This window comes from Ictidomys tridecemlineatus, chromosome 15, assembly GCF_052094955.1.
Source record: "Ictidomys tridecemlineatus isolate mIctTri1 chromosome 15, mIctTri1.hap1, whole genome shotgun sequence".
NCBI lineage: Eukaryota > Metazoa > Chordata > Mammalia > Rodentia > Sciuridae > Ictidomys > Ictidomys tridecemlineatus.
In genome coordinates this window covers 17,493,498-17,508,211 of record NC_135491.1, presented here as the reverse complement: position 1 = coordinate 17,508,211, position 14,714 = coordinate 17,493,498, and the positions used below count along the sequence as shown (strand labels likewise).

Genomic DNA, 14,714 nt, shown 5'->3' with positions numbered 1-14,714 from the left:
GAGAGGCACACCAGCGCAGAAATTGAGTCTTCCTCATTAACATAACCTGAAAACTGATTGAGAATAAGTTTCTTACTGTGTGATTCAGAATTATTCAAACTCACACTCACAAACCACCTAAATTCTCCCAAACCATCATATTCTTCCTTCTGAAAAAAAACTGCCCTTAGACATCCTGGACCTGAGGGATTTTGTTTGTTTGTTTGTTTGGTTGGTTGGTTGGTTTTTGGTTTGTTCAACTTAGTCTGAAGGCTTTTTATTCAATTCTGTTTTGAACCAAATGGAATTTTAGGTGTTTTCACACTCATGATGTCATTGAATCCTCACTATAACTTCCACAAATCAATGTCATTCCCATTTTACAAATGGGTTATCTGAGATCCAGAGTGGTTAAACACCACACAGAAGATCGTATGTGAGAAGATGTAGGAGGTCAAACCATGACCCAATCTGACACGCTCATGTCTTGTCTAAGAAACCTCTGGTTTCAGCTTTTCTCTCTCATTCACTACTTCATTGGTTCAACAAAGATTTATGAAGCAGTCACTCTGTGCCGGGCGTACTCTAGGCCCTGGGGGTATAGCTGGAACAAAATCAGCATCATTCTCCTTGAGAAGCTCCAGCTCGTGGTGGGTTAAGCTGGACAATAAGATTATCAGATTGTAATGATCACTGCACAGAAAAATACAGTGGTGGGGAGGGAATAGAGAAGACAGAGGAGTATTTTAAATAAGGTAGTCAGAGAAGGGCTGCTTCATGTAACAAATGAGCTGAGACCTGAACGAAGTGAGAGAACAAACCATGAATATTCAGGAATGAGAGTATTCCAAGCAGTGCAAAGGCCCTGAGACTGGAGTCTGCTTACTCTATTTGAGGACCACTGTGGCTGGAGCACAAGATGAATGGGTGGGGATGAGTTAAAATCAAAAGACACCAAAGGGCTAGATTCTGGGATTTGGGGGACCGCTGTGATCTTTTGTTTTTTTAAAGGTTAATGTGTGCATTACAGGAAACAGAAAACACAAGCAAAGAACAGAGTCATCCACAAGCAACTTAGTTAGATGCGTCCTGTGTGCACACAAGGGTCCCATTTTGTGTGACTGAGATCACAGTGTGTATCGTGCTTTTCCATACTGTTAGCACAAAAGGATCAGACCGGATGCAAACTTCATGGATCTTCAAAAGCCTTTACTCAGGAACAGAGTCACGCCTCTGATGGACCCACTTTCCTGGTGGAAAATGAGCCCCTGGCCAGGGGGAGCTGTGCTTACACAGGTTACACTGAGAGGTGACTTAATTAATGAACATGTCGGTTTGGGCACTCAGGAACTTGGGGTCTGTTTTACTGGGCAAGATGGGGGGGTCTAGGGTCAATGGTCAGTATCTGGAAAAGGATTTATTTGGGGAAGGATCAATGCTTTGGCCTCTTATCGCTTGGAAAGAATGTATTGGGAAAGGATCAAGGAAAGGATCAACTGCCTTCTCCCTCATCCCCTCTCCCCAGGCCACTATTTGGGGGTTTGTCATTTTCCATATCCAACACATACACCATGAATATCACCAAGTCAAAATCCCAGAGTCACATGAGGAGCTTTAATAACCAAGAATATACTATACCAACTCAACCTGTTAGAAAAATTGTGATCCTGCCTTTCTTGGGGGACAAAAACTGAAAACCAAAATGGCAACAAGCCTGTAGAGAGACATATTGGCAGAATTACAACTAAAATAATGATTCCCTTAATTCTCAATTTACAATGAGACAAAGCAACAGAGTACTCCAAACATGTTTCTGAGAGGGTTCATTTTGAGATTTCTACTATCAAAATATTAGCTAAAAAGCACATTCCCAGTGAATGCAAGTGCTCCTACAGTACAGAAGACGCACACACCAGTGGTCACAGCAAAATGTAAAGCCTTGGGCCTTTCCCTACATGCTCCTTCTGCCCCTCTGCTGCAGCCTAATCGACAGTCCTGATATTCACTGCCCAGGGCATCACAATTCCATGTCCAGGATGCATCTTTTCCATCAGGTATAACAAAAAGATGTAAAATTTACAAGTTGGCTAATTCACTGGCTCTACTTTTTATGATACACTGTCACCTCAGGACATCTAGAAAGCTTGGATGTTATGAAATGTAGTATGAACTTTGTGCACAATAAACACAAGTACTTGACCAAAAATGCACATATAGATCTATGGTTGTAATCTAAAACTGTCTTCAGATAAGGACTTTGACTTTTGACACAGGTGCTAAGAGTTCTTTGCGGGGACAGACTTGTAGAATAAGACCAGGAGGAGACGTCAGGAACAGAATGAAGGCTGGACTCAAGTATAGTGTGCAGATGAGGCCTTGGGTCTGGGGGATGCCTTGCTCCCTTCTGTGGGTCGGGGCCTCACACTGGCATCTGCAGCTTAGCTGCCTCCTGGGCGCCCGCCCTGAACCTCACGTTCACATCCAGCTGTATCACTCACTAGCTGTGATCTTTTTGTTTTTGTTTTCTTTTTCTAGAGTTTATTCTTACTTTCTGATCTTTCTTCTTCCTATTAATATGATTATTACACATATTAATGATAGAAATTAATAGGATTCATTGTGACCTTTCCATACATGTATATAATATGCTATTATTGTACCCACCCTTCCTACTTCTCACTCTAACCCACCTTTCCCCTCTCCTGAGTCCCCTTCCTCTTCCCTAATCGGCCCTTCATCTTTCATGTCGTCCTCCACCCTCCCTACATTCCCCAAATGAGAGAAAAGATGTGATACTTATCTTTCTGTCTGGCTTATATCACTTAATATAATGGTCTCTAGTTCCATCCATTTTCCTGCAAATTACATGATTTCATTCTTCTCTATGGCCGAATGAAATTCCATTGTATATACACTCCATCTTTTTAATCCATTCATTCTTTGATGGGCATCTAGGCTGATTCCATGAGTTGGCTATTGTGAATAGCGCCACGATAAACACAGGTATGCAGATCTCTCTTTAGCAGCTATTATGACGGGGGTGAGATAGAACCTCAATGTAGTTTTGATTTATTAGTCATGATCTTTATCCATCTTTATCCCTGGTCTGTCACACTGGGTGAACATGAGGATCAACTGGGTGAACATGAGGATTAACACATGTAACAGATTTTAGAAAAGGGTTTGGCAGACAGAAGAGCTCAATATGTATTCTTGGGATTGTTGGGGTGTTGGTATTACTGGATAATTTCTTGGTGATTGTTTAATTTTGACATTTACATATGCACACGTGTCCTGAACAGGCCAAAGGCAGAAATGGTTTTTATTTAAAAGAGGATTTATTTTGAAATAGCCCCTCTCCCTTGCTGAAGGTCACGGGGAAGCAGGCCACCTCACTAGCATTTACTAGCAGGGAAGCAGTCTTGAATTGGAGCCCTGCCATCACCACTGGCTGAGTGGCCTCAGGCAACTCTGTCCCTTCCCTGAGCCTATCTCCCATCATCCAGGAAGGGGGTGATGGTGGTGCCTGCCCCATGAGGTGGTTGTGGGGAAGGGATGAATCATGTCTGTAAGTGCTTAGCGCAGACCCAGTAAGCACCCAATAAAGACACTACGAGAGTCCCTCCCAAACTCCTCTCCCTGTTCTTCAACATCTGCAGAAACTGGCCCTTTCTGTTACCCCCACCCTTCTTGGCCAAGCAGCCCAGTTCTTGCTCACCCTTATTCCATGGCCTTTGCCAAGTCTGCTCAGGCCCAGTTGCTCAAATGCCAGGTATTTGTGCCGGCCTTGACCTCACCTCCTGAACCTCCTAGTCTAGTGGGGAGTGGATGTTGGACAAGTCATGTTTGTAATCCAATTACAAATTGTCGCAAGTGACTTGAAGGACAAGATCAGGGTACCCGTAGAGACAATGATAAGGGCAGGAGAAGTTTGGGATGGGTGGCCAAGGCAGCGGTGACCTGAGGATGAGGAGGAGCCAACCTGGGAGACCGAGAGGCATGGAGAACATTCCCCACAGAGGGACGGAAGTAAAGGCCTCCAGGCAGGAGAAGACCCTTGACCCTGTGTGTCTCCTTTACCCTTCAGAATCAGCCCAGAGCTCTCGCTTTCCAGGGACCATCATCAGCACATATAGTTTGTTTTGTGTCTCTTTGTCCTTCCAGGAATCCCCTCTAAACAGAGCCCGCTGGAAAGTGAGCATCAAAATCCAGCCAATGGAAGCTTTTACTTGATAAGAGAATGAATGGTACCCTTCAATATTGTCTTTGAAAATACAATCCCTGCCTCCAGGAAGGACTTCCCCAGTGCATAGGAAACAGTGCCGTAAAAGGAGACACTCAATAAATGCCTCATACGAATGAGTGGTTCTATTTATCAAAGTGCAGCCAACAGCTGTCTGCAATTTACTTTGAAATGCATCAAAAATATATTAATAACACAGTTAGATGCATAGATGTGTGGTCAAGCAAACATGATAAAAAGCTAATGGCAGAATTTAAGTGGCGAAAGCAAGTGTCCACTGTAAAATTCTTTCATCTTTTTGGTATGTTTGAAATATTTTCAAATAAAATATTGCAGGCCAGAGAAGAAACAGATGGAATAAAATGATATTTTGCCAACAAGGAAAAGGAGAGTGAATCTCAAGTGTCAGGAATATCACCTTTATTGTGCAAATGCAGGCCCCTCCCCTCCCTCTTGGGTCACTTAGTTAGTGCTCTGTCTTGGGTTTGTTTTCATAGTCTATGCATCTCCAGGAAGGCCAATTTCCCAAAGGCAAAAGCACTGGATCTTATTTTGGGCCGCCCACCACTGAGGGAATCTGGGAGCTGGAAGCAACATGGCGGTCCTTCCCTGCAGACGCCTCACTCCCCTTTATACAGCAGGAAACTGTGGCCTCTAGGGAGGCAGTGAGCTGCCTCCAGACACCTTTTGTGACTGGTAGAGTCCCTCCCTCAGATCATTAATGTGTCTCCTGCCTGAGCCTCTCGTCCCTCCCCTCTCCTTCCCCAAAGAGACCTTCCCACGTGCCTCTCTGTCCTCTTCCCTTACTCACTGGGTCCCCTCCCTACCGAAGCCCAAGAGAACAGCATCTGTGGCTGGGTGGCTGCTCTCCCTCCACTTACTGACCAGGTAACCTTGGCCGTGTTTCCCAACCTGTGCAAGCCTCCACGTGCCTCCTTATAAATTGGGGGCAGTGGCAGTACCTCTTACCTAACTGGGTGCTTGGGAGGATTCAGTGATGTCATTCATGCCAAGCTCTTTATTACACAATTAATACAAGCTATTATTGTTATTCCTTGGGTGCCACACTCCCCTGGGTGAGAACGCTACCCGCTTGGGCTCCACCTAGGCTCCTCCATTCTCTCTCGGGTGCTCCCGTCCCCGCTGTTCACAGGCAGTGGCTTCCCTGCATGGGTGCCCTCCCAGTGCCAAGCACACTAGCAAAGCAGAGTTTGTCCCTGTGAACTGCCCTCTTCAAGTCGACCAGCCTGAGCTCTCCAGTGCAACCCATCCTAAGCAGTGGTCCCCCAATTCCTTCAGCAAAGAACAAGTTGAAGAATTACAAGTCCCCCTCCCATCCCCGCCCATCCCTCTTTAGGGAGCACAGGGGACCATGATGAGAAGAGGACATTGTGTCACTTTTATTCACAAATCTTAGTACAGCCCCCTTAAGGGACTCCGAGAACCTATGCCCACCCCCAGCTCCTCCGGTCATTTCAGCTGGTGTGACAAGAGGAACATTTATCTGCTCAGCAAGGCCAGGGCATCAGTTTAGGGCATGATGTTTGCGACGCTCTAGAAAAGAAGAGAGAGGAAGTGAGTGTAGGATTCTAGCTGAGAGGAGCAGGAGCCCTGCCCTACCCTCCCCGGGCACGGAGAGGAAGACTGGTTACTATGGCCTGGGAATTGCTTATGTTCTGGGAATATCTTAAGGAAGGTGTTATCTCGATTTTTGGAAGACAGGGAGCCTGCCCTCCCAAGTGGCTGGGCGCCTCTGTAGGAATGGAAAAGCCCTGTGCATTTATGTCAGAGGATCCTCTGTCAACCACAGGGCCAGGGGATCCACAAGGGTATGTCTTCCAGCTCCAGGTGCCTAGATGGGGCATCCCAGCTGTGCACCCCAGTCTCAGGCAACTTATGCACTAAATACAAAGAAAAAGCTGGGACTTAGCCCAGAGAGAGGACCAGGACCCCACAGGAGCCTTTACACTCTCAACCAGAGAACAGAGCCCCAAGTTCCCACAACCCAGCACACTGAGGCAAAGCAGCAAGAGCAGGGCAGCAGAGGGGCTCACTGGGGGGCGGGGGCGGGAGGGGAGCCAGCTGGCACCTGGGAGAGAGGGAGGGGAGCACGGTGGCCACATAGAGGCTGGACTCAGCAGCTGCACCCCCACTGCCCCCTGCCTCTGTGCCAGCGTTCTGGAAGTTATTTCTGCCAGCTTCTGTGAGAATGGAAAGCACCCAAAACTGAGCACAGGCATGAGAGCAGGCGACAAAGGGGAAGACCAGAGCTGGGAGAACAGGTCGGGTGGCCTCCGCAGAGGCTGAGTCTGCCCACAGGAAAGCCATACTCGAGCAGGCAATGGGAAAGGGGTGTAGGCTCTCTCTCCAGGTGCAAGGCAGGAGGTAGAAACTACAGACACTCACCCTCCACAGGGCTGGAAAGTTGATGAAGGGCTTGTTGACCGAGGCCTGGAATTCAAGGATGAGAGAGTTAGTCCCCAGCCTCCACCCCATCCTAGGTGGAACCCCAGGACTCCCCGCTCCCCGCACCAAGTCCATGCAGTGCCCAGAAGACTTACTCCAGATGCTAATGTAGTGGTTGCGCCCCCTCCGTGCTGGCCGGTAGCCCCGCTTCCTTGATGACTGCTCTGTGGACAAGCCCAGATGGTCACTACCACCCTCAATCCTTGAAGGTTTCCTAAGTTCCTGTTCCCTAGTGACCTGCCCCCATCTAGGTTGACTCGGGCTGGGGAGGAGGCACAGTCTGACCCCTGGCCTCCTCGCTCACTGTCCAGAGAGAAAACCCAAAGTCCATGTTGCCATAAGGATTTCATGGAGATGGGAATAAGCCCAGGAAGGAGATCTGTCATCTCCCGACTGGTCTTTCCCAGGCTCCCTTTGGCTTTGGGGCTAGAAAAAGGCTCCCAGCCACTGAGAAGGGGCTTCACTGGGAGGAGAACCAGAGCCCACATGCACATACGGGGACCTTCACAGACCTCGTCCCCAAATCAACACGTCTACACCCGATTCAGCCTCGACCCTAACTCGGGCTGATCCCTATCCCTGTCCCCATCCCCAGTCACTCAGCAGTGGTACTTCAGCCACACCCCGCCCCCTAGCAAGGGCCACCTAGAATCCTCCAACAGACCACCGGCTCCTGGCTCTCCTTGGGCAGCCTGACTCCAGACCCTCTCTGCCTCCCTTTCTATCCTGTTTCTCCCCCCTTCTCCCTCCCCTCAACCCCTGGCTTCCTGCCTGACAGGGATGTGACTCTGGGCTTTGAGACCTGGGTCCATCCTCAAGATGGTCTCCCAGCTTGCTGATTCCAAGGACTGTTGATGGAGGTTGGAGAAGGTCCCTCCTTGTCACCTGCTCTGTTGTCAGTGTCACTGTTTACCTGGCCTCCAAAGTATTTCCTCTACATACGTGGGCAGAGGCCTTCCCTGATCAGCAGTGCAGAGGAAGGAGAACCCTGACCTGCCAGCCGCCAAAGCTGTGCACTTGCCACATGCCCTTGGCAAATGCCCTTAGCCTCTCTGGGCCTCCCTGTCCTTATCTGAGCATCGGAGAGTCAGCATCCTCACCCTGACTACCTCAGAGTGTTGTTATGAAGATGAAGCAGAACAGAGCTCATCTCCAAAGCTGTTCCTCACCCTCCCTGTAACACTCTTTGAGTTTTCTCAACACTCATTCTCTTTGCACTTCAGAGATCTGATTTCACAACTGTTTCCTGTTTCCACGAGAAGCCCCGTGACCCTCACTGCAGGCCCCCTTAACTAGGAGAGAAACTCCCTTCAGGTGGGACTAGGCTCCTTCCACATTATCTGAGGTGGGACTTTACAGATAAAATGGCTTAATCCATCTGACCAGCTGACCACCAGCTCCTTAGTAAGGGAGATGCAGAGGAAGAAGGGTTATATGGCTGCCCCAGGCATCTTTCACCAAAGGCTACATACGGGCTCCCCAAATATCCCACGGGTTTAACCTCTCCCTCCCACAACCCCCTTCTCCCCAGGTTCCCCGCCCCTGTTCACCTACATTCAGCAGCTGGTTGGCCTCCTTGCTGGCTTGGTTGACCCCATTATGAACATCCTGCTGCAACCTGTCCACTTCCTTCCCGGCCTGGCCAGCAGCATGGTGGGCACCTTGGCCAAGTTTCTCCGCTTCCTTTCCGGCCTGACCAGCAGCATGGTTGACCCCTTGGCCAAATTTCTCTGCCTCCTTCCCGGCCTGGTTGACCCCATTGTTGACCCCTTGGACCACTTTGTCTGCTTCCTTTCCGGCCTGTTCAACGGCATGGTGAACTCCCTGGCCAAACTTCTCCACCTCCTTCCCAGCCTGGTTGACACCAGGATGGACACTATAGGTTATTTTGCCTCCCTCTTTCCCAACCTGCCCTGCCACAGGATGAGGATCCTGGCCAAACTGCAGCGCCTCCTCTGCTGCATGGCTAAGTCCATGCTGGGATGCTGGGATCACTTTCTCTGCCTCCTTCCCAGCCTGACTAGCAGCATGGTGGGCCCCCTCACCAAACTTCTCTGCCTCCTTCCCAGCCTGACCAGCAGCATGGTGGGCCCCCTCTGTCTCCTTCGAAGGCTGACCAAAAGCATGGTTGCCATCTTGAGCAAACTTCTCTGCCTCCCTCCCAGGCTGACCAAAAGCATTGTGGGCCCCCTGACCTAACTTCTCTGCCTCTTTCCCAGCCTGGCCCGCAGTACTGTGAAGCCCTTGACCAAACTTCTCTCCCTCATTTCCAGCCTGACCAGCGGCGTAGCGGACTCCCTGATTGAACATCTCTGCCTCTTTCCCAGCCTGACCAAAAGCATGGTGACCCTCTTGACCAAACTTCTCCACCTCCTTTCCAGCCTGACCAAAAGCATGGTGGGCCCCCTGACTGAACTTCTCTGCCTCTTTCCCAGCCTGACCAAAAGCATGGTGGGCCCCATGACCGAACTTCTCCACCTCTTTCCCAGCCTGACCAAAAGCATGGTGGGCCTCCTGACCAAACTTCTCCACCTCCTTTCCAGCCTGACCAAAAGCATGGTGACCCCCTTGACCAAACTTCTCTGCCTCTTTTGCACCCTGACCAAAAGCATGGTGGGCCCCCTGACCAAACTTCTCTGCCTCCTTTGAAGGCTGACCAAAAGCATGGTTGCCCTCCTTAGCAAACTTCTCTGCCTCCCTCCCAGGCTGACCAAAAGCATTCTGAGCTCCCTGACCGAACTTCTCTGCCTCCTTCCCAGCCTGACCAGCAGCGTGGTGGGCCCCCTGACCGAACTTCTCCGCCTCTTTCCCAGCCTGACCAAAAGCATGGTGGGCCCCTTGACCGAACTTCTCCGCCTCTTTCCCAGCCTGACCAAAAGCATGGTGGGCTCCCTGACCGAACTTCTCTGCCTCCTTCCCAGCCTGACCAGCAGCGTGGTGGGCCCCTTGACCGAACTTCTCCGCCTCTTTCCCAGCCTGACCAAAAGCATGGTGGGCCCCTTGACCCAACTTCTCCGTCTCTTTCCCAGCCTGACCAAAAGCATGGTGGGCCCCATGACCGAACTTCTCCGCCTCTTTCCCAGCCTGACCAAAAGCATGGTGGGCCCCTTGACCCAACTTCTCCGCCTCTTTCCCAGCCTGACCAAAAGCATGGTGGGCCCCATGACCGAACTTCTCCGCCTCTTTCCCAGCCTGACCAAAAGCATGGTGGGCTCCCTGGCCAAACCTCCCAGCCTCATCCCCAGCCTGCCCCATGGCGTGGTGGGCCCCCTGGCCAAACCTCCCTGCTTCACTTCCCGCCTGATTGACCCCATGATGGACCCCATGATGGATCACTTTGTCTGCCTCCTTCCCAACCTGTCCAGCAGCGTTGTTGACCCCATGGGCAAACTTCTCTGCTTCCTTTCCTGCTTGTCCGGCGCCATTGTTGATCCCATGGGCTACCTTGTCCAAGCCGTGGTTGATCCCCTTGTCCACCTCCTTGCCGGCCTGGCTCCCCATGCTGCTAAGTCCATTAAAAACTTTTTCCACTTCCCTTCCAGCTTGAGTGATTCCATTATTGATGCCTTCCAGGGCCTTGCCCACCTCTCTCTCTGCATTACTCAGCCCTCTGTTGATCCCTTCAATGACCTTCTCGATAGGGTCATCATTGGCTGCCCATCCCGGCAGGGCCCCCAGGAGCAGTAGGAGGCAGCAGGAGCTGAGAAGACTGGCAAGGCGCATGGTGTTGGGGAGGTGGGGGGATGCAGAGAGGAGCCCGGGAAGCAAGGCTGCTATTTATCCTCTGCTCCCGCCCTCTTCTCCACCCCTCATGAGTCAATTGCCCCTGCGAGGCACTGACTTGGTCCAGTCAAGGAGGTATTTCCCAGGGAGATTTGGGATTGAGCAACAAGAGGAGGAGGAAACAAGGTGAGTCACGCATGGAGAAGAACCTGGCATATCTGCTCCTTACCTGGCTCTGGCTCTCCACCCCAAAAGAGGGTGTCTGCCCTGCCAACCACCTCCCTCTTCATTTCTCACCCACTGTCCAGGCCTCCTCTCTCTCAAACCCACCTTCAATCACCCTCCATCCCAGGGCCAGGGTGATCTGCAGCACGGTGGCTCCTCTCAGGGATCTAAGCCCCTGGCTTCCCCAGCAGTGAGAGTCTGGAAAGATGGAGTTTGCAATTGGGGGCAGTGGGGTCGGAGAGAACTCCAGGACAGTTGGAGCTGTCCCCGCTCCTACTCTCAGTTGCTCCTCTGCAGCCACAAGGGCCTTGTCCCAGCTCCTCAAGCACACCACTGTCCTGAGGCCTCTCTTCTTTGCACTTGATCTTTTCTCTGTGTAGAACGCAGAACCCAGAGCCTCGGGTGGCCAACTCCTCCTCATTCTGCACTTGGCTCAAATGTCACCTTCCTGACCATCCCTGCCCACTCCTGAGAGTAACATGAGGTTACAATTACACCCCGTAAAACCACCCTTGTGTTCCTAAAGGACTTCGCACCATCTGAAATCACCTTTATTTTTTGTCAAGTGACTCACCTACCAGATTGTAAACTTCCAGAAAAGAGGGCCCTTGTCTGAGTTGGTCATCGCTATATCCCTGTCTTCTAGGACAGTGTCTGGGGTTCAGTAAATATTCATAGATAGAACACACGGGTGGGTTTGAAAAAGCCCAGGGAAGAGAATCCAAGCCTGAGCCTGAGTCTCACAGGGGGCTGGAAGGATGGGTGCCTGCCTGGGTCCCCAGGACAACTTAGGGGCCCCTGGGGAGGGTTGTGCATTTGAAGCCAGGATGACATTCTCATCATGGAACCCAGGCCTCTCACCTCCCAGCCCTTAGGCCAGGGCAGGGGTCTGATTGCCATGAGCTGAGCTAGGACAGGACGCAGTGTCTCCTGAAAAGCCGGTTGAGGCAGCCATGGGGAGGGGCTGAAGACCTTGGGCAGCAGGAGCTGTCAGCCAGAAAGTGGGCTGGGGGCCAGGAGTTCTTCCTCCTGCCCTCCTCCCCTGGGGCCTCTGAAGCCCTGACCCTAAGCCCTGAGTGTTGACATATGGGCTCAGGTTAGAGAGGGAGAGAGCTGGGAGTTGGGCTGAGGGCTGAAGAGGAACACTGGAAGCCAGATCAGGCGGAGGCTGGTGGGTCTGCGGCAGCCTATCTACCCCGGAGCTAGTTTGAGGGGAGTGCTCTCGAGAGCCAGTGGGTGGGTACAGTTGGGTGCAGGGGCGTAAGATATTTGGGTTTTGATGCCAAGGATGACACTGAAGGGGGGCGCGGGGGTGGGATTGCTGGTGGGAAGGCCAGGCACACAGGAATGTGCAGGGCGTGAGCAGGTGCGGGTGGCAGAGTATGTGTGTGGGTGCCCAGGTGTGGTGAGAATCCACACGTGTTTTCGAGCTTTGTTCAAATCAGGGCACAAGGCCCACTCCCCTCAGAGGACCTAGGGTTCCACCCCAGATCCTGGACCTTGACTCCACCCAGAGCCAGGCATCCCAGGCTAGAGACTCGGAAGTTTCTGCCCTTTTCCAGGCTCTGCCAACAGAGGCGACTAACCCAGCCACCTGTACAAACCTGAGCTTCTGTTTCCTAGTTTCATGCTGCAGGGACAAAGGCAAATCCCCGGAAACCTCAGGTGTGGATTATCACCCTCGTCTAGTCTCTGTGAGGGAACGTCCCAGGCACAGCTAGTGCCCTACCCAGACCCTCTCCACACAGGGGCTGCCACTGGACCGCCCAGCGCTACTCAGGCTCTGCAACAGTTAGTACAGAATGACAAATGTTTGTTCCCTCAGGTTTAGGTAGAACTGCTCAAAAATTTTCTGGATCTTCATCAGAATTTGAGAGGATATATGTTATTGGCCTAGTTGGATTTGCCATCTCCTCTTCCACCAGTTTTGATCCTTTATATTTTCTAAGAAAAATTTCAATTGCACCTACATTTTCAAATCTACTACTAGGATGTTGTACAAAAAAAAAAAAAAATCAGTCCCGTTTCAGCCTTGGTTCTGTTTGTGCTGGGTTGTTCCCCCTCCTGGATGATGCATATTAAAAGTTTGATCTGGGGCTGGGGATGTGGCTCAAGCGGTAGCGCGCTCGCCTGGCATGCGTGTGGCCCGGGTTCGATCCTCAGCACCACATACCAACAAAGATGTTGTGTCCGCCAAGAACTAAAAAATAAATATTAAAAATTCTCTCTCTCTCTCTCTCTCTCTCTCTCTCTCTCTCTCTCTCTCTCTCTCCTCTCTCACTCTCTTTAAAAAAAAATAAATAAATAAAATAAAAGTTTGATCCTCTTTGTTTGATTAGCCAACTGCATTTTGGCCTTCACTCATTCAAACTGCCTCATCTTTTCTCCAATTTATTTTGAGTTCCACTTCTCCTATGCCATCCAAGCAAGAGAGCTTGACCAGTTGCTGACACATGGAGGTCACTCTGGCAACCTGAGTTCCTGTGGACGTTGAGGAAGGAGAAGATTATGTCATTCGGTGACTTTTTTGCTCCCACCCCTTTCTCTAGGATGGTGACTCCTAACTGACACAAACCCTCACACCCCTTAAATCTGATCACAGCTACATGTCAACTGGCCCTGCAGGTGAAGGTGCCTGCCTATGAGTCACTGATGTGCAAGCAAGCCCCCACCCCTGGGGCTTTGGGGAAGAAGCCATTTGTCTACCTGTTCTTCTCCAAAACATTCATTGAAAGCCTGCTTTGTTCCAGGCACTGTTCTAGGTGATGAGGCACAATGGTGAACAAAACAGATCAGAATATATTCCCCACAGGGAGCTTAGAGCCAATGGGGGAGGTATGGAACCAGTACCCTGTGACGAACTACAGGAAAACCTACAAGGAAAAGCCTGGATGCTACGAGAAGATATGACTCAGAAGCTGTTTTAAGACTGGGAATCAGAAGCAACCTGAAGGCCACATTTGTTTATTCATTCAAGTGCAGGCCTACATTGTTTTATTTGTACTTAACTTTATTGTACTTTGGAGATATTACATGTTTACAAATCAAAGGTTTGTGGTGAACCTGCATGGAGCAAGCCTAACAGTGCTACTTTCCAACAAATTAGCTTTTTTTTTTTTTTTTGTATACCAGGAATTGAGCCCAGGAGCACTTAACCTTAGAGCCACATCCTCAGCCTTATTTATTTATTTATTTGACTCAGGGTCTTGTTAAGTTACTAAGGCTGGCTTTGAACTTTCGATCTTCCTGCTTCAGCCTCCGGAACTGTTGGGACTACAGGTGTGTGCCACTGTGCCCGGCAGCATTTTTTAATAATAATATATTTTAAAGTTAAGATATGCAGGGCTGGGAGTATAGATCCATCCTAACAGCATATGCTTGGCATGTGTAAGGACCTGGATTCAATTCCCAGCACCTCAAAAATTAGAATATATACATTGTTTTGTTCAGACATCATACTCTTGCACACTAATTGAAAACAGTAACAGAATTTTTTATTTTTTTTATTTTTAGAGAGACACAATGCCTTTATTTTATTTATTTTTATGTGATGCTGAGGATGGAACCCACACAGGTGAGGCAGGTGCTCTACTGCTGAGCCACAACCCCAGCCCCACAGAAGTTTTATACACACTGGGAAACCAAAAAATCTGTGACTCACTTTATTGCTATATTTGCTTTATTGCAGTGGTCTGGAACTGAACCTACAATATCACCAAGGTAGGCCTAAATTATGCTGAGCAAACACCTTTCAAGTGCCCAACACTCTTGTCAATAGGCTGTAGAAGTGACAAAGATGACAAGGCCCTTGCCCTTCTAGAGTTTATGGTCTAGTGGCAGAGAAAATTGGCATGAAAATAAATGAATAAAAATATGATATTTAGCCATATGCCGTGAGGGAAATAAAATTATAGAAAGCACAGCTCTAAAGTATTTAGGGTTTTTTGTATGCTGCCAGGCTGGTCTGGACTCTGGGCTCCAGCGAGTCTCCCACCTCAGCCTCTGAGTGGTGGGGGGATCAGGCTGCTCCACCAGCACAGCTCCGCGGTAGTTTTGCATATTAGAGCATCCGAGCTGG

General features: G+C 50.0%; 1 protein-coding gene across 2 annotated transcripts; it reads right to left on the bottom strand.

Moving 5' to 3' along the window:
• Positions 1 to 147: 147 nt before the first annotated feature.
• Sbsn (suprabasin) lies at positions 148 to 14,651 on the bottom strand. 2 transcript variants are annotated; one of them, XM_078033097.1, is made up of 4 exons: positions 8,243 to 14,651; positions 6,784 to 6,852; positions 6,629 to 6,673; positions 148 to 3,005 (listed from the first exon to the last, which is right to left on the bottom strand). In XM_078033097.1, the coding sequence occupies exons 1-4, from the start codon at positions 10,409 to 10,411 to the stop codon at positions 2,931 to 2,933; spliced, it is 2,358 nt and encodes a 785-aa protein (XP_077889223.1). In that variant the 5' UTR covers positions 10,412 to 14,651; the 3' UTR covers positions 148 to 2,930. The 2 variants fall into 2 exon arrangements, with proteins under 2 accessions (XP_077889223.1, XP_077889224.1); XM_078033098.1 differs by lacking the exon at positions 148 to 3,005 and adding an exon at positions 5,599 to 5,776.
• Between the last annotated feature and the right edge of the window lie 63 nt (positions 14,652 to 14,714).